Source organism: Panthera pardus, unplaced genomic scaffold (assembly GCF_024362965.1).
Source record: "Panthera pardus isolate Hobbes unplaced genomic scaffold, ASM2436296v1 HiC_scaffold_11, whole genome shotgun sequence".
Classification (NCBI taxonomy): Eukaryota; Metazoa; Chordata; class Mammalia; order Carnivora; family Felidae; genus Panthera; species Panthera pardus.
This window is the reverse complement of record NW_026526666.1, coordinates 34,677,122-34,697,237: the sequence shown is the minus strand read 5'-3', so window position 1 is coordinate 34,697,237 and position 20,116 is coordinate 34,677,122. Positions and strand designations below refer to the sequence as shown.

The window sequence follows — 20,116 nt, the reverse complement described above, 5'->3', positions numbered from 1 at the left end:
GGGGCTGGCCAATGGGGTACATATCTCTAGGATATTAGAGGAGAAAGGAGTACTATATTTATTTCTTCCATTTCCTCCTGGCTTTGACATTCTGTCAGTGGCTAGGTTACGTTCAGATACAGCTCCCGTAAGGTGCCCCTTTTCCCACAGCTCCAGCCCTCAGCTTGGCTCTCGACTTGACATTATTTCTTTCCTTTAACCTTTCAGGTCTAAGGACAGTAACCACATCCTACTGTTGATAGTCTCTGGATTCTCCCAACATCCCTTACTGGCTGTCTTAACCCTTTCTTCATTTCTGTCAATATTTTTTTCAAAATTCAAAAGTAGAGTATTTTATCTACTTTCTAACATGACTCTGATTAAGTACATTTCTATATGCTGATGACTCTCACACTTATATCTGACATTTTCTCTGAGCTCTAGGCCAGAATATCTAATTGCCTAAATGTCATAACGTTACCCATAAAATTTGGGCTTCCTTCACTGTTTGCTTTTTTTCATGATGGGCAGTATAATGCACCAAGTTAGGAACTTGCACAAGTTAGAAATTTGGAAGTTATCCTTGACATCCCTCTCCTTCCCTTACCTCCCTTAACCAAATATCAAGTACTGTAAAAACTACCTCCAAAATACCACTAAATCCACCCACTTCTTTCCATTTCACTTCACTAGTCTAGTGCAAACCATGAAGATATGCAGCCTGAAATATTGCAATAAATAGTCTTCTTATTAGTTGCCTGTATCTATGCTTGCCCCTTTCAATCTATTTTCCATAATGAAGCCAGAGCGAGTCCTCTAAAAATGGAAAATTGGGATGATGTCCCTCCTAACCTCAACAGGGTACTAGTATCTTCAGATAATGTTCAATATCCTTAACGTGTCCTTCAACATTCACATGATGTGGCTCTTGTGTACTTCAATGGCATCAAACTGTATCAGCATACATCTTGTTCACTAAACTTTAGCCATAATTGCTAATGTTCTAGTTTTTCAAACACACTATGTTCTTCCTAACTTTGTATATGCTGTCATCTCTGCATAGAATGTTTCTTTCGGGCTTTCCTCACTCACAGTAATCATTCCTAATTTATTAACTCCTACTTATTCTTCAGTGTCATCTCTCTCTTTCTCCCTACCCTCTCATATGAAGCCACTTTACTGACATAAAGTAAATTGCAAAGTACATAATTTGATAAGTCAGCATAAAAGATTTCACACATTTGTGAAACCATCATCACAATCAAGATAATATATCTGCTCCCTCCCCCAAAAGCGTTCCTTTGGTAAGCCCTCTTTCTCATACCTCTAGCACTCCCATCTACAGGATACCCCCGATTTGCTTTCTGTCACTACAGATTAGTTTGCAATTTTTAGGATTTTACATAAGTAGAATCATACAGTATGTGCCCTTTTTTGTCTCTTTTTCTTCACTCAGCATATATATTTTGAGATTCACTCATGCTATAGCATGTGTCAGTAGCTCATTCTTTTTATTGCAAACTAATATTTCATTGTACATACATACCACAATTTGTTTAGCCAGAGACCTCTTGAAGAACATTTGGGTTATTTCCAGTTTAGGGTTATTACAAAGATAAGTGCTATGAATATTCATGGACAAGTTTTTGTGCAGATACATGTTTTCATTTCTTTTGGCTAAGAGAGAAAGGCTGGGTCATATGATAAGTATGTTTAATGTTTTAAGACTGCAAATGTATAGGTAATTGATGTCTTAATGGTATCTGATCAATGAACATGGTATATATGCCACTTATTTAGCTCTACTTTAACTTTTGTCAGAAATGTTTTATAGTTTTCAGCATATAGATTTGCACATTTTTGTGGTCATGTTATCCCATTTTGGCACTATTGTCACTACTGTTTTTTAAATGTTACTTTCTGATTGTTCATTGTTAGTATATAGAAATACAATTGAAATTTGTATACTGATCTAACAACCTGCAACTCTGGTAAATTTACTTATTTTTTTCTTGTAGAGTCTTAAAGATTTTCTACATAGATGATAATGTTGTCTATGAATAGAGTTTTATTTCTTCCATTTTACTTGTTTTTATTACCCTCACTAGAACCTTACTTAATTGATTAGAACCTCCAGTACAGTGTTGAATTTGTCATACGTATGTGAGATATCTGTAGAAATATGAGGCCTCAATGGTTAGTCTCACAAATACCTACACTGGAAATACTTTTTGGAGGAAGTACTGAAATAATAATAGAAACAAATTCAGGAGATTCTATAAGGGATATTGAAAGTAATAGTGATCAAATAGCTTGATTATTACTCAAAAAAGAAGCAATGTAAATAAAAAGAGAAAGTAAATGCATAAAAACTAAAAGTAAAAATCAAGGCAATATCAAAAAGTGATGAAGGCAAAGAGTAGTTTATAGAGACAAAGGGAAATGAGAGGACATAAAAGTGCTTGTTTTGTTAGGAATACAGATAGTGATACATTTAACAAATCAATACAGTTAATACATACCAACATATACATATTTGGCTCTTAAGTTCAGTGCAACTGGTACAAAACATCAATCAAAAAAGAAAGGGCAACTTTTATTTTATTTTTGAAAAATGTTTATTTATTTTTGAGAGAGAGACAGAGTACAAGTCGGGGGTGGGTAGAGAGAGGGAGACACAATCCCAAGCAGACTCCAGGCTCTGAGCTGTCAGCACAGAGCCCGACGTGGGGCTCGAACCCATGGACCGGGAGATCATGACTTGAGCGGAAGTCAGATGCTTAACCAACTGAGCCACCCAGGCACCCCAAGAAAGGGCAATTTTTAAACCAGCAAAAGAAAATTTAGTGTATAGAAATCAGGAAAGAAAAAAAAGAAGACAGAAAAGAAATAAGACAGTATAAGACAAGGAAAAGACAGAATTAAGATGGCAAATATTCTTAACGGAGAAATTTTAGATGCATTCTCTAAGATCTGTGCAGTAGAAGAATGTCCCCTATTGCTACTACTGTTTAACATAGTATTGAAGGTCCCTACCAACTTATGTGGAAGGAAAAAGAAGTGAATGTAAGGAAAGAGATCAGTCTGCCATTATTTGAAGGTGGTATTATCTGTCTTAAAAATCCAATAGAAACAAAAGCAAATTATTAGAAATTAAAAAAAAATCCAGTTGTACAGAATATAACCTGAATTAGTGACATTCTTTAAACAAGTAATAACTAACTAGAAAATAAAATAAAAAATAATACACAAAGTCTTTATTAAGAAGCAATACTCCATATTGATAAGAGCAAAGAATATGGAGTTAGGCTGTCTTTTAGCTATGAGACACTTGAAAGTGATAATCTCAGTGCCTCAGAATGTATGTAGGTATGTATGTATTTTTTTTAAACTGAGGTATAATTGACCTCAGTTTCTAGATGCATAAAATGAGGATCGTAATTGTATATATCTTATAAGATTGTAAAGATTAAGTGAGTTGATGTAGTCAAACACTTTATCATGGTACCTGGCACATAGTTAGCATTATATGAACTTTTGCTGTTATTATTATGGAAATATTTCATTATAGGACAATAGATAATTATAAGAATAAATATTTCATCTATTTGATTAACTAAATGGTAAGTTATGAATTTTCTCCCAATAAAGCTATAAATTCAAGACAAACCCAATGACAATTCAAGTTTTTATTTTGTTTTTAGAGAAACCCAGCAAATCTAATCTCAAATGTATGGGGGTAGAAGTGTAAAGAAGGGGAACTTGCCCCATTAAATATGAGGACACATTGCAAAGCCATAGAATAAGAACAGTGTGACAATACAAACAGACCAGAACAATTTTTTTCTGTAGAAGGCAAGAGAGTAAATATTTTAGATTTTGTGAGGCCATTGGTCTTTGCTGCAGCTACTGAACTCTGCTTTGTAGTACCAAAGCTGCCTTCAATGTTCCAAAGGTGGCTTAAGATATTTGATGAACTCAAAACACAGTTGGGTTGTGTAGTCCCTAAAATTGTGCTTCTTTATGGTTCTTATTTATAAGCTTTTATATGTGCAAAAAATGGCATATATTATATATGAGTTATTAGATATAAAATATGCAAGAGAATGTACTCATTGACATTCCCTGGAGATCATAAACATAACTCCAAAACAACTATTAAAGCAGTGATTGGCTAATCTGAGACAGTATCAAAACTAAGAAAGCTAAAATACATATGGTCTAGCAAAAAGACACTTATAAATAAGAAACAAAAAGTAAAGAGATATTCATTCTACTCACAGGAAGTCCCTGTTTTCCTGGTAGCCCAACTTTTCCAGAGTTTCCTGAAATGCCATCGGCTCCATGGTATCCTTGCATGCCTTTTGGCCCAGGTAGGCCTGGAAGACCCTTGGTAATTAAATTACATGGATTATAGACAGATGCTGTACAAATGTTTAAATGACAATTACCTTTGGGAGGGGGATGTTTACATTTTTAATACCCTGCCCCAGGATAAATTTTCCTGTTTCCTGAATTCCTTTTTGGATTCCACAGATCAGGTAACTCTTTAAAAGTTCCCTAAACAGAAATGCCACCAAGCTAACTAAAATGTGCTGTGTAAGCTTTTCAGCTTTAGTGTAATTCTCTGATACTTTTCATTGTACTGGCCCATGCTTTACCCAGCTATGGTGAAAAGTCAGCTATATGCATCTGTCAACATAGGAAACAGCTATCATTTACTATCTGCAAAACCTCATGCCATATTATTTTCTCAAGAAACAAATTACAGTTCTTCTTGTTATCATTTTGAAATAGATGATTATATGACTGAATAAAGGTCTGAACATTTTTTTTCTACTCTTGGGTAAGTGGATATTACCTATATGAATCTCTGGTCTGAATGTGCTTATATTTTGTGTTCATTTTCTCTTCTTTTTTGAGCCAACACAGGCCACCCAAAGTAGACATCTCGCCCTTGGCTGGGGAAAACCAGCAGGAAGTAAGTCTCTGCTAATAAGCCAGTCAACACATATTTGCCTGCCTAGAGGAAGCTGATGGCTAAGGTAAAATCAATCTTTATTCTGTGATGAAATGATTTAAAACATTCTTTTCTAAGACTTTCTGTTCTACTTGCCAGGGAACTGAGAGGCTGAGTCCTTCCATTACAATCCAGCTTAGGCTTTTTATTCATGCTTGAAGATCTCTGACCTTTCTCACCAATCATTTAGTTATATTTCCAGTTCCCTGTTTTCAGTGGTTCATGATCAGAGAGTAGCATGAGTCCACAGAGAGAGCTCCATAACACCGGAAAATAGCATCCTTCAATTGCTGAGACTTGTATTTGTACAGCAAGCTTCGTTTTGAACTCATGGTCATATTTTGTTCCCTCTGTGTTCCAGCGTGGGCTTAAATTATTTTTTGAAGACAAGCTGATTTATCCAACACTTGTCATAATTGGCCCCAAACCTTTCTGCTTGCTGAAGTTGCCAATTCTATTTAGAAAAACAAGAAAGATGAAAAGGGTCTATTACTTACAGGAATCCCAGGTTTCCCAGCAGGGCCAGGAGTGCCTTTTTTCCCTTTAGGACCCTAAAAATGTGAAGCACAGCTGTAATTAATTGTAATAAACTTAATTAAACTGAAGGCATAGAAAAGAACCCTGAGACCTGGATGCCACAGCACGTAATGCCACTAACTAGCTGTATATCATTGAGATTGTCATTTAACCTCCCTGGGAGTCATTTTCTTTATCTGAAAATGAGAGTTTGACCAGATAATCTATAAATTTCCATCTAGCTCCAAATTCTATGATGTAAAAATTTAAATACTGGCTCTAAAAGGGAACTAAATATTATTTCATAAATGTCCACCTTTTCAGACAGAGCCTTTGTCTTCCTATTGAAAGTGGCAAAGTGATTTATTAATTCAGTAAACATTTACCAAGTTTTACGTGTCAGGTACTCTGTGCTCTGTTGGGAATGCAAAGTCAAAGTTACTGATCTCAAGGCACTCACAGTGTAGTAAGGGACATGAACCAATAGCCTAAAATGTGCTTATCTGGAAGCATAGACAAGAACATACTTGTGAATCAAAGAAAAGATATTTATTTCCCACGGAACTCTTTGTTTTTCCATGTGGGAGATGTTTTAAATCATAATTGATTCAGCAGTAACTGGTCTGCCAGGATAGTTAGGAATTTTGCCCTTGCAAATCATGCCATTATTGTGATGATATCCTAAAATTATTTTAAAAAGAAAAATGTGGAAAAGAGTGACCTAGTTCACAAATAAGAAAAAGAAGCATATTGTCATTACCAGACACATTTCTCAGAAGTCACAAACAGGATAATTCCACCAAAACGGGATGTTAAGTTATTCAAATTTCAGATAAATTGTGCCAAAGATTCAATTTGAGAACAACAAAGTAAATAATTTCATAACATATTACATCTTCTGAAAATGAACTTAATATTTTAAGAAGAAATAGTATATGTAGTAATAGAAAAAAAGGGCATTTTGTACAGAGATAAAAATCTAACTTTGTTAGAATTTGATAATGGGAAGCTATATGGAACAAGAGTTCTACCTCCAACTTGGAGAACTACTTTACTTGACTTAAAAGGTCACTAATATAAAGTCGTTCTAAGGGTGAGGAAACCAGAAAATGAAACAGTAGATGATCTGATTTAAGTTGAAGGGGAAGAAATTTCTGGAACATATGCTCTCTAAAATAAAATATACCTTTTAGGACACAATAAAGAAATAAAACTACAAGATTTTAAATACTGAAAAAATTGTGATTTCAGTTATCTCTAATAGCACTAATTAAATAGTATATGAACTATGATAATATTCATATATGTTAGCCAGAGTATTTTTTCCTTCACAGTATTTGTTTTTATGCAAAGTGATAGACCTGCTCTAGATTTTAGATTTTCAAAATAGACTTTCCCTTAGCTTATGGATTTCAACATAGTCTTCTGAAACTCATGGTGAGGTAATAATTTTAGAAGGATATAATATTTTGAGAATACATTTTTAAAAAGAAAGCCTAATTTTTAATTAAATTTTATAACTTTTCCCCCAATGTTTATTTATTTTTGAGAGAGAGAGAGCATGAGAAGGGAAGGGGCAGAGAGAGAGGGAGACAGAGAATCTGAAACAGGCTCTGTGCTGTCAGCGCAAAGCCTGACATGAGGCTGGAACCCACAAACCGTGAGATCAGGGCCCCAGCTAAAGTTCGATGTTCAACCAAAAAAAAATGATTTTTAAATATGAAAACTCTATATTTGAGTACCAAAAACCAAGGTGACAAAGGAGTCCAGTCATACAATTTATGCCATAAAGAACAGATTTAGAATTATAATAGTATAAGAGAAAAATTTTTCTACTTAAGGGGATATAAATATCTTCAAGTTGGTGAAAGGTAAAAACAAAAGCATAAGAGAAGCAAGATTGTTTGACACTGACAGGAATCTCTGAGAAGGGCCCTTTATACCTCACTCTGCCCTCAAGTCCTGGTGTGGGGGAAGCAATAATACCCTCAGATAAGTATGGGAATTTGGGCACAGAGACTATGGTTAGGGAGACTAAAGTCTTCATTCAGAAGTCCACATGAACTGCACTGAGTGTCAGCAGTAGAGTAGAAATTTCTACATTGGGATGTCTAGGCTGGTGGGCTTGAGAAAGTCTGAGTCCCACGAGCACCCAGCATGGTATGGGGATTAGCAGAATACATTTCCACGTGGCCAAGAACAGAAACATATAGCTCTTAAAGGCCTATATAAAAGAGACTTTGTACCTTTTCTGTACACAGAAAATAGCTATACATGCCAGCATGGATTAATGAACTTCTGCAAGGAGGGCCAAGGTAGATGTCAACATGGTGGGATGATGGCTACTAAGGACCTAAATGGATGATGTGCATTTCAGTGTATACTGGTGTAAATAAATGACTGAAGACCAAACTCACCTTCCATTTCTCTTCCCCACCACTGCCACCCAGAATGTAACTGCAGACTTGACAAGAGAATGAATAGGAAAACTCTAAATCAAACGCAGGATATTTGTATGGATGGAGTTAAAGACAGTTAATTGACTAGAATGTTCTACCAGTTAGGTTTCTACCACCAGGCAGGATGGGCACTCAGGATGGATGTTAAGTTCCATCATAAAGAACATAAACAAAATTATATTTTTAGTATACCTGAGTTTGTGACTTAAGGTTCAGACATACTATGCATGTAAGTAATGGCTTTACTCCAAATGCTTACATAACAAAATAAAAACAAAGAGATTCACATGTCGTCACAGACCGATTACATTTTGGGATGACCATTATGTTGGGGATTATTTCAGAAAAGCTAAATGTTGTGCACTGAAATCTACATGTATGGGTCTGTTATCATGAAAACTAGGATGTTAATCAGACCTGGATGGGCATCAGGAAGCAGCTTCCAATAGAATAACACAAAAGAAAAAGTATGACTATAAAAATTATTTTTGAAGTATACTTTGCTACTTGTAATAGGACAATTGTGGTAAAATCTGCCTATTGAAGACAAAAAGTATTTAACAAATAACAAAACTGTAGTGTCTGCTGTTTCGAAATGTTCAAATCAGGAAAGATTTCCTTATTACAATTATTGTCATCCTACTAAAAGGAAGTAGGCCAGCTAGAAAAGCCATAGTCTAACAGTGGAGATTTTAAATGTATAAAGATCAATAAAGTGTAGAACACTGATACTTTAAAAAAACTGTACATTAAAAAAAAATCTCAAAATGGAATTGTTGGCTTATAACTAAATTAAGAGCCAGGTATTACTAAACATTAATCCTACGGAGAGGTAGTCTCTTTTTTGTAGGAAATTATAGATTTGGGCCAAAGACAAAGATAATATGTTGTTATATGAGGTGTTGGTACATGACTGAGTTGTTATCATAAGAAGGAAAAGAAAGTCACTCTTCAACTAATACCCAGAACTCAACTATAGTAAAGCTGGAAGTATTCTAATGCTACTTTCAAACTTAACTTACTCATGTTATTCTATTTAAATATTAAGTACCTCATAAATCAATAAATAGACTTTACTGTTTTAAATGGATCTGATTTCAAATAGGCCATCATGTTTTTCAAAGCTAAGCCAGACAAAAGAAAAAGCACAATTTTATGCTCACTCTAAAGACTACAAATAAAAATCGCTTGCCTTTCCTATTTGATAGTGGACATTTTAAAAATGTGTCATCATAGTCCAAAACCCGTTATTTAAATGAAGTTGAAGGATAGTTACCTCAATACTTAGCTAGTTCTAACTTTGTTAGGACAGATTTACAATACAAACACAGATTTAGAGTTAGGCAATAATTATATTCTTTCTCTCTCTTCTTTTTTTTCTCTAACCAAGAAATTTCAATTCACTAAAATCTGGAATTTTGTTTTGGAAGAAAAATAAGATTTTGGCTTGAGTCTTAGTCTTGGAAAGCCATTATAGGACAGTTCACTACATTTAAATTACAAAAGTCTTTTTGAAAATGTAGTGGTTCTGCTATTGGATTTGACTTGTTCTTTCTCTCTACTGTGTCATGAATGAGAGCCCAATGAATAAGTTAGATGGTTAAGTAAAACTAATCATAAAAGATTTCAAAGTAATAGCAGGCTTTTGTATAATATTGGGAGTCAAGAAATAAAGTTTCTATTGTTAGTTCTGTTAACTAATTCTGTGATCTTAGGTAACTCAATCTGTCTGAGGCTTAAATTTCTTCATCTGTAAAATGAGAGGGTGGTCCAGATGATTTTAAAGGGCCATTTCTAAATCTAAAAAACAAATTTAAAGCTTTGCAAAAACAAGAAGACAGTAATTGGACAGGATCCACCTGACCACTGAAGGTGTCCCTAGTGAATAATACATGGTCAATGATTATTCTTGTAGCAATTATTACTATTTTAAATTCTTTTTTAAAAATGTTTATTTATTTTTGACAGAGAGAGAGAGAGCACAAGCAGGGGCAGAACAGAGAGAAGGAGACACAGAATCTGAAGCAGGTTCCAGGCTCCCAGCTGTCAGCAAAGAGCCCGAAGCAGGGCTTGAACTCACCTATTGCAAGATCATGAACTTGAACTCACAAACCTGAGATCATGACCTGAGCTGAAGTCAGACGCTTAACCGACTGCCATGCAGGAGTGCCTAAGAGGCTTTTTAATGTAACTTTGAACTGTATGTCAGCATTGGCCAAGGCAGGAAAGAACTAATTCCCTTGAATTATACAGAATTTAAACCATGGCTTCTCAGAATATTTTGGCTCTGATACCCAGGGTAAGTTGACCACATAGGCTGGATATGTAGTTGTTTAGTAAGAATATATGATTTTCACTGGCATAATTTTAACAGATACTAATAAATACCAAAACATTTCTTCTTCCTGAGATATGTCAAAAAAGAAAAAGAAAATACTAAGAATATGAAAGTACTAATTCTAAGAGATGAGAAATTTTGGGATCAAACCTTGGGGGAGCATTTGCATCCTTAGGCACTTAATGCAAGTCACAAGAAGGCAGTAGCAATATTCTAGGTTCCTAGCTGTTTCCACTCCTTTTTCCAATTTTGGTGTTAAAAATTCTAAGCGGAGGAGGAGGGGTGCTTGGGTGGCTCAGATGGTTAAGCGTCCGACTCTTGGTTTCAGCTCAGGTCATAATCTCATGGTTCATGAGTTCAAGCCCTGCTTCTGGCTGCATGCTGATAGCTCAGAACCTGCTTGGGATTCTCTCTCCTCTCTCTGCTCTTCCCCTATTCACACACACATGTGCTCTCTCTCTCTCAAAATAAATAAATAAACTTTTAAAAAATTCTAAGTGAATGAGACAATTATCTTCTCTCTGTGGTTTTCTCTTGTTAAGGCTTGCCTTTCATGGGATATTTTTATTTTTTATTTATTAGTTTTTATTTATTAAGGAACCTGACAAAGAGTTATTAGGTAGATGTCAAGACCATTCAAAAATGGCTTTAAGGTGAGTGAACACCTATGTAAAATCAGATTCAACTCAATTTTATTACTCCTTTAAGTAGGAAGCACAAAGTATGGGTGAAGATTGCTTAACAAATTAGGAGAAATGTGGTTTCAAATTCATTACTTTTTATCCATTCTCACCTAATTTATTATTAAAATTACACTAAAATTTTTTAAGAATTCTATTTAAAATCAATAGCATGTGAAATCAGAATGCCATGAAATGCAGGATAGCAGTAAACTGATGGTACAAATCACAAAGCAAGTTATAAGGCAACAACCTTCAGTAAGTTTGAGGCAACATCTATCAGTGCACAGGGAAAGAGACTACATCCAATAAGCTAATACATTTTTAGTTTGTTTGATAACAGATAACTGACTTATGGAAAAAAAAAGTGTTTTAAACCAATTGTGAGTCTGTGTCACATAGTCAAACTATTTCTCCCCCTACTCTACTACAACAACTAAGTAGGTTTGACTGATAGGGTTTCACTTTGCAATGCTGGTCTTAAGGCCTATTGGTACTTCTGCTTGAAATCCCAAGGAAAGAGGAGTAGTTTGGGACAACCTTAAGCAATTTTTACCAGAAGGCTGCTGGTAAAGGGAAATGTGGATGGCAGTCAAAACACATGAACTTAATCAATAATCTTGTTTTAGCACAATTATTGACAAATACTCTGATTAGAGGCCTACAGTGATCCTTGCTCTGGAAGGGTGAATGATCATTTAAGTTATGATAAACGGCAGCTCCTATGTCCCTGCTCTCTCAAACCAACAGTAAGTTTCAAATTATCTTAAATAATTTCAACTTACTTCAGATCCTCTCTCTCCTTTTAGTCCTTGTTCACCCTGGTCACCTGGCTCACCCTTTAATAAGAAACCAAACAGAAATCACATAAAAAACAGACACCAAATAAAATATATTAACATTATTTTTTTTCAATGCCAGAATCACAAAGAACGTTCTCAAAACATACTGGGGGCCCTTGTTGTCCAGTAGCACCTCTTGGTCCTGGTATACCCATGTGGCCCTAGGAATAGAAAAGATTATATTATTAGAGTAAATAGAGACATGCAACTCAGAGAATAGGGTAGTATCACTTAAAATGGTAGCAAAATGTTACAAAATTCAATTTAAATATCAAAAATTATGATTCTTTTTCAGAAATATTACAGAACATAATAGCCACTGGATATTATGACAATTGAGAAAGCCTGTAAAGTTTTTTTTGTTTTGTACATAGGTCAACAGAGTAGGTTGAATGGTAGTACACCTAAAGATCTCTATGCCCTAAACCCCACAGACTGTGAATATGATCTTTTTTGGAAAAAGGGTCTTTGCAGATATCATTAAGTTAATGATCTTAAAAAGAGATTATCCTGAATGGCCTATGACAAGTACCCTTAGAAGAGAGAGATAGATACAAACAACAAAGAAGAGGGCCATGTGAAGGCATAGGCAGAAACTGGAGCTATGCAGCCACAAGGAGCATTGTCAGCCATCAGAAGCTAGAAGAGGAAAGGAAGAATTCTCTTCTAGAAACTGCAGAGGGAGCAAGGTCTGTTAACACCATCGTTTCAGATTTCTGGTATTTAGAACTGGGAGAGAATAAATTTCTGTTGTTTGAAACCGCCCAGTTTATAATAATTCTGGTCAGGAAACTAAGACAGTAAATAACCAAAGAAATAAAAAGTTTGAGAACAAATTTCCTTTTTCAGCCTATTCCTATTGTAGAAGTGTACTATGGTCTCCATTTTTACAAACTAAGTTCATACACTTGGATAAATTTAGTATTGAAAATTGGGAGTCATTAATGTATATAATGCCAAGACACATCAAGTGACTTTGATATTCAGCAGTCTGTCATAACCCTAGTTCTCCTAGGAAGGAATGCTGACCTACCACATTTCCCTTTTCAAGTGTGTAAATAGAAACTAGCAACAACAAGGGCATGTCAGATTATGCATAAAGAATTCTGCATGCAGTCTCATTCTTCCCCTTCCCTACCATCCTTTTCACTTTAGAATTTCTTTCCTCCTACTCTGTGTATTACAGAAAGAATGCCATAGAAAAAACAGTTAGTAGGCACATCTCCTTTTTCTGGACTAGGAGAAATAAGGATTGCCTATATAGACTAATGATATTTATCTCACAGAAAGATCAGTTTAAGCTCTCTTTGTTTGCATTCTTTGAGGCAACTGTTTGTGGTTTTAAGACTCAACCTCCTGATTAAAAAAAAAAAAAAAAAGAATTATTTAACAGAGTGAACATTGCCAAGAGACAAAGACTGTTTGGAAGGCTTTCTATAGAACGTGGCCATAACTAAAGAGAATACCATTACCACACATGGCCTTACTAGCAAAACATGAGCAGAGTCAACAATAACAGAATCAGGTCAGTCAAGAGGAAATGTGGTGTAAGTATATATGACTGTTATAAGTCATTGATGAAGCAGAATTCAGGAGAGAAGTGATTGGTGAAAGGATGAAGTTACACAACGTAGTGAGAGTGAACAGATGAGCAAACTATAAAACTCAAGATCATGATGGCCAGTTGTGACTTTGCCACCATTTTTGTCTGTGTTTTATAAAGACCTTTTTAGAATGGTCATAGAATAGCCAATAGCTTCTCCTGGTTTTGTGAAGTCTGATACAAATCTCACTAAAAACAAACTTGCTTTCTAGAAGTTTCACTGTAATTCCTCTAGTTCTGTCTATTTCAATAAAAATTGAGAAAGGCCATTTTCTGCAATGTTAAAAGTTAAATATGATGTAGTAAATATTATTATAAAGTTATGTAGGCAAGGTTATGGGAAGTGATTGACTTTGATGTGATGATAAGCTGAATCTTGAAGGATGAGTGTTCCAGGCAGTAAAGTAAAAAGAAGATATTCTGACAGAGTGGATAGCATGGGGGAATAAATGAAGATTTATCTGACAGAACATGTTAAGTGGAGAATGGATTTGAGAGGGCTATGACTAGGGATAGGGAGTCTCGTTTGGAAGCTATTACAATAATTCAGACAAAAATGATGAAACCTAAACTAAAGTAGGGCAAAATGGCTAGATTCCAGAGCTATCTAAGGTCAAAAGAAATGGCCAATTAAATTTGAGAGATGAGAGGAGAGAGAAAGGAGAGGAGGGAGAGAACAAGAGAGATAAAGAGACAGAAAGAAACAAAAGGAGAGAAATAGAGAGCAACAGACACACAGAGAGAGCAATAGACAGAGGGGGACAGAGAGATACAGAGATGGACAGAAAGATAGAGAGAAGGACTATTCATTTATTGGCTTGAACACCTTAATGTCTGATGGTAGCATTCACTGAATTGAAGACATAGAAAGAATATGATCACGTTTGGGGAGGATGATAAAACTGACCAAACCAAAGTGAAATGGAGTTTGAGCTAGAACATAATTTATTCCATGTATTTATAGGACTTCATCTCACACAAATTTAGTCTGATTTAATCTTGGGTATCTGTATATTTCTGCTCATATTTTTAAAAAGCAGATGTTGACAGTATAATATGCTTATTCCCACTATATTTTCTGTCTTTCTCAAGCCTTACATGAATTTATCTCGACCTTTGGGATGTATAGTTTTCTGGATGACAACTATAATTTACTATATCTGTTTTTATGCTGATTAAATGTTCTTATTATATGTCTTCTACATGTGATGTCCACAGAGGCAAGTACTGTATCTGGAGTATCCAGTATTATACTTATGTCTTCTAGCTCTGTTCCTGGCCCATGGCAGACACTCAAATATATGATGAGTGGACAGAGATTTTATTATGCATGACACATAAGATCTGTCATGTATAATGATTCCTAATAAGTACTAAGTACTTACTAATAAGTATTTATTGATGATGATGAGCAAGACACATGACTTTTGTAATTCTCAGTTTCTTCAAGAGGAAAAAAGAACAAAGGATGGTGAACAAGATTTTAAAAAATTTCTAATTGTTCACAGAAAAATGGAAGCAAATCTACATTATCATTCAATTTTTTTTAAATTTTTTTTTTTTTCAACGTTTATTTTATTTTTGGGACAGAGAGAGACAGAGCATGAACAGGGGAGGGACAGAGAGACGGAGACACAGAATCGGAAACAGGCTCCAGGCTCCGAGCCATCAGCCCAGAGCCCGACGCGGGGCTCGAACTCACGGACCGTGAGATCGTGACCTGGCTGAAGTCGGACGCTTAACCGACTGCGCCACCCAGGCGCCCCATCATTCAATTTTTTTAATCCCAAAAGATAACTGTGAGCTCACTACAATTGTAAGAACATTTGTAAATATAAAAATGTTTTTAAAAAGATTGGTGATAATCATTCAGTCATAGAAAGGCATGGAGTACTAAAACTTTCTACAACGTCGATTACAATATAATACATTATATTAAGTGAAATGAAGCCAGACACAAAAAGCTATATATTATACAATTCCATTTATATGAAATATCCAGAAGAGATAACTCAATAGAGTCAGAAAGCAGAGTAATGGTTGCCAAAGCCTGGGAGAAATACAGACTGACTGCTTAATGGGTATGGGGCTTCCTTTCTAGGGTAATGTAAATGTTCTGGAATTATGTAGCGTGTGATGGTTGTACAATATTGGGAATGTACTAATATCTTTGAATTATACACTTTAAAATTGTTAAAATGGTAAATTTTATATTATGTATATTTTAGTACAATTAAAAGAAGGGTTGACAATAATGTTAATCATTAGTTTACCACAGTGAAATGATAGTATATACACTTTAAAATGATAGAAAAACAAACATTTGAAAATTTCACCTGAGGCTACAACAGAATAATCTAACTATAAATAAAGCACAGTTCCCCTGTATGAATCAAACCTGTGCTTGGAAAACCTGGCAGGGGAAAGTGTGGAGATTTCATGGCTTTCAGATGTTTAAGCAATAAAATTATTATGGCTGCCTGGTTCATGATGGCTTGTTTAGAATAAAACCACCAACAAATTACAAAATGACCTCTAAAGACTAAGGACATAGGATAGAATAAGACATAAAGGAAGATGTGGATCAAACTAATTCATGAAATACTGACAACTGAAAACATAATCAGGAATATTTGTGGAATAAGGAAGGAGAAATTGGTTCCACAGTGAGCCCAGGAAGAAGTTCTCTGATGAAGGATTTCTGAATAAGGTGTGACTATTCAGAATAAGACAGGCAGGGTTTCTCTTCTGCTAGCCAGATGAAGAGATTATTTTCTTCTTCCAAAAGAATATTTATCTGTTTGTTTGCCAGTAAATTTGCTAGTTTAGCAACCAAATATTTCATAGTTGGTAGAGGCCAAAAGAAGATATTGCAAGAACTTGATTTTCCTGAGAAGGTGTGAAGTTATGCACAGAAAAGGCTAAGGAAGGGGTTTTCCAAAATGGCGCAGCAGCATAGAAGTTCTCAGCTTGTCTCATTGCTGAAGTGCAGCTAGATCAGCACCAAACCATTTTGAACACCTAGGAAATTGATCCGATGATTAACACAACAATCTGCATAACTTGAGCCACAGAACTCAGCAGGTACACGGTGCAAAGAGGTGAACTGGGGGAGAAAAAGTTGTAGAGGGTAAGGAGGTGTTTTTCTGGACAGAGAACAGAGAAAGGAAAAGGGGGAGAGTACAGCACACTAGGATCATGCAGGAAAAGCACTCCCCCCAAAAGTAGCTGGAAAGTGTGGAAACACTGACAAGGGACTGAACAAGAAATCTGCTCTTAAAAACCACTGCTGGGGAGAAAGGGGAGGGTTACAATACCATTAGGAATCTATAAACAGTGGAGCACAGATTTGGAAGTTCTGGAGCTCAATACCTGGCAGTGCTCTGGTTTTGAGTAAATCCCCAGGAGCAGAGAGAGAGGTTCAAGGGATCTGTGGGCCACAAGGGGAGAAGGGGTTCCCCTGCTTTGAGTGCATTTGGTAGAGGCCATATGGCCTCCCCACAGGCAAAGTTCCCAGTGGACTCTGGAGAGCAGCCTCATTTGCTGATATTGGGACAAAGACACCAGAGTGCAGTGAAACCTGGCTCTGGCTGTATGTTGTGATTTGCCATAATCTCTGAACCTCCGCTGCTGCACCACTGCATGAACACATTCTGGTGCAAGCTGGCCATTGCTCAGTGAGACATTCCCCCAGAGGGTCAGAGTGGGTCCAACCTGCAGGGTTCTCTGAAATGAGGGGTTTGCAAACACATCCCCATCTGAGATAAAACTCAGGAGGGAGGTGCTGCCTAACAGGCTGATGACTTGGACATGGACAGGGTATAAGTGGGGAATGGACAGAAGCCTGAGACAAAGGAGGGGTTCTTGATTGTGGATCGGTGAGAGCACAAAATTTCTGTGCTAAAAACTAGGAAGTTAGGTGAAGCCATTTCCACTGCCCCTGCCCATGCACACGGTCATGCACGCCACACCAATCCACCCCAGTAAGCTGAGCAGTGCCACCTAACGAAGAATGGAGCTGTTGCAACAAGTCCCACCCAACTGTGACCTCCAAGTGCAGTCCCCTAGAAGACCAGCACAAGTCACTCCATGTGCTTAGTATATGGACTATAGAGTGCTTCATAGTTTGAGTTCTAGGAGAAACTGGATGTAACTTCATTCAGGTTTCATTCTGTTTCCTGGTTTATCTATTCTTTTTTTTTGCTTCTGTGTTTGTTTAAATTGTTTTTCCCCTTCTCCTTTCTTTTCTTTTTCTTGGATAGAGAAAGAGAAAAAATTACTTTTATTTTCTTTTTAAAAAAATATGTTTAAGTCTTTTTACTATGTTTTTATTTTTTTGTAAATCTTTTTATTCTATTCCACTTTCTTCATTTCATTTTATTCTACTTTATTATATACACGTTTTTTATGTTTTTAAACTTTTCTTACTATTTTTTTCATTTTCTTTCCTATTGTTTCTCTATTATATCAAAAATTTTCAACAACCACCAAAACACACCTAGGATCTAGCTTCCTTTATTTATGTATTTTTTTGTTTCTCATTTTCTCATTTTTATTTTTTACTTTATTAATTCTTTTTCTTCCTCCAAAATGACAAAACTAAGGAATTCACCCCAAAAGACAGAACAGGAAGAATTGACAGCCAAGGGTTTAATGAACAGAGATATAAGAAAGATGTCTGAACTAGAATTTAGAACGATGATAATAAGAATACTAGCTGGGGTTGAAAAAAGCATAGAATCCCTTTCTGCGGAGATAAAAGAAGTAAAATCTAGTCAGGACAAAATTAAAAAGTTTATAACCAAGATGGAATCTCAGATGGATGCCACAACAGCAAGGATGGATGAAGCAGAGCAGCGAATCAGCGATATAGAAGAGAAAATTATGGAGAATAATAAAGCAAAAAAAAGAAAAAAAAGAAAAAAAGAAAAAGGGAAGCTAATGCAAAAAAGCATGGTACAAGAATTAGAGAACACAGTGACTTACTAAAAAGGAGTAACATCCAAATCATAGGAGTCCAAGAAGATGAAGAGAGAGAAAAAGGGGTAGAAGGTTTATGTGAGAATATTATAGCAGAAAACTTTCCTAATCTGGGGAAAGACACAGAAATCAAAATCCAAGAAGCATAGAGAACTCCCATTAGATTCAATAAAAACCGACCATCAATAAGGCATATCATAATCGAAATCACAAAATACACAAACAAGAAAAGAATTATGAAAGCAAGGGAAAAAAAGTCCTTCACCTATAAGGGAAGACAGATCAGGTTCACAGCAGACCTATCCACAGAAACGTGGCAGGCCAGAAAGGAGTGGCAGGATGTATTCAACGTGGTAAGTTGACAAAATATGCAGCCAAGAACTCTTTATCCAGCAAGGCTGTCATTCAAAATAGAAGGAGGGATAAAGGGCTTCTCAGACAAATGAAAACTAAAGGAGTTAACTAAGTTGACAAAATATGCAGCCAAGAACTCTTTATCCAGCAAGGCTGTCATTCAAAATAGAAGGAGGGATAAAGGGCTTCTCAGACAAACGAAAACTAAAGGAGTTAACTAAACTAAACCAGCCCTGAAAGAAAATTTAAGGGGGACTCTCTGAGGGGAGAAAAGATGACACAAAACAAAAAAGGCCAAAAGCAACAAAGATTAGAAAGGACCAGAGAACATCACCAGAAACTCCAACTCTACAGGCAACACAATGGCACTAAATTCATATCTTTCACTATTCACTCTAAATGTCAATGGACTAAACGCTCCAATCAAAAGACATAGGGTATCAGAATGGATAAGAAAATAAGATCCATCTATATGTCATTTACAAGAGTTTTAGACCTTCAGATTGAAAGTAAAGAGATGGAGAACTATCTATCATGCTAATGGTCACCAAAAGAAAGCTGTGGTACCCATACTTATATCAGACAAACTAGATTTTAAAATAAAGACTAACAAGAGATGAAGAAAAGCATTATATCATAATGGGTCTATACATCAAGAAGATCTAACAGTTGGAAACACTTATGCTCCCAATGTGAAAACACTCAAATATATAAATCAATTAATCACAAACATAAAGAAACTCATTGATGATAATACCATAATAGTAGAGGACTTCAACACCCCACTTACAACAATGGAAAGATCATCTAAGCAGAAAATCAACAAGGAGACAATGGCTCTGAATGACACACTGGACTGGATAGACTTAACAGATATATTCAGAACATTTCATCCTAAAGCAGCAGAATACATATTCTTCTTGAGTGCATATGGAACATTCTCCAGATCAGATCACATACTGGGACACAACTCAGCCTTCAACAAGAACAAAAAATCAAGATCATACCGTGATCATATATTCAGACTGATCATATATTCAGACCACAATGCTATGAAACTCAAAATCAACCACAAGAAAAAAATTGGAAAGACCACGAATACTTGAAGATTAAAGAACATTCTACTAATGAATGAATGGGTTAACCATGAAATTAAAGAGGAGAATAAAAAGTACATGGAAGTCAATGAAAATGATAACATGACAGCCCAAAACCTCTGGGATGCAGAAAAGGCAGTCATAAGAGGGAACTACATAGAAATCCAGGTGTTCCTAAGGAAGCTAGATCTCAGATAAACAACCTAACCTTACACCTTAAAGAGCTGGAAAAAGAACAGCAAATAAAG

General features: G+C 35.8%; 1 protein-coding gene across 5 annotated transcripts in view; it reads right to left on the bottom strand.

The window, feature by feature from the left end:
• The window catches only part of COL24A1 (collagen type XXIV alpha 1 chain), a 413,859-nt gene that overhangs the window by 59,352 nt on the left and 334,391 nt on the right, over positions 1-20,116 (bottom strand). For all 5 annotated transcript variants that reach the window (XM_019414025.2, XM_019414026.2, XM_019414023.2 and 2 more), the window contains 4 exons: positions 11,942-11,995; positions 11,778-11,831; positions 5,497-5,550; positions 4,261-4,368 (listed from right to left, as the gene is read on the bottom strand). In XM_019414025.2, the coding sequence (XP_019269570.2) occupies positions 4,261-4,368; positions 5,497-5,550; positions 11,778-11,831; positions 11,942-11,995 (270 nt within the window). The remainder of the gene's footprint in view (positions 1-4,260; positions 4,369-5,496; positions 5,551-11,777; positions 11,832-11,941; positions 11,996-20,116) is intronic.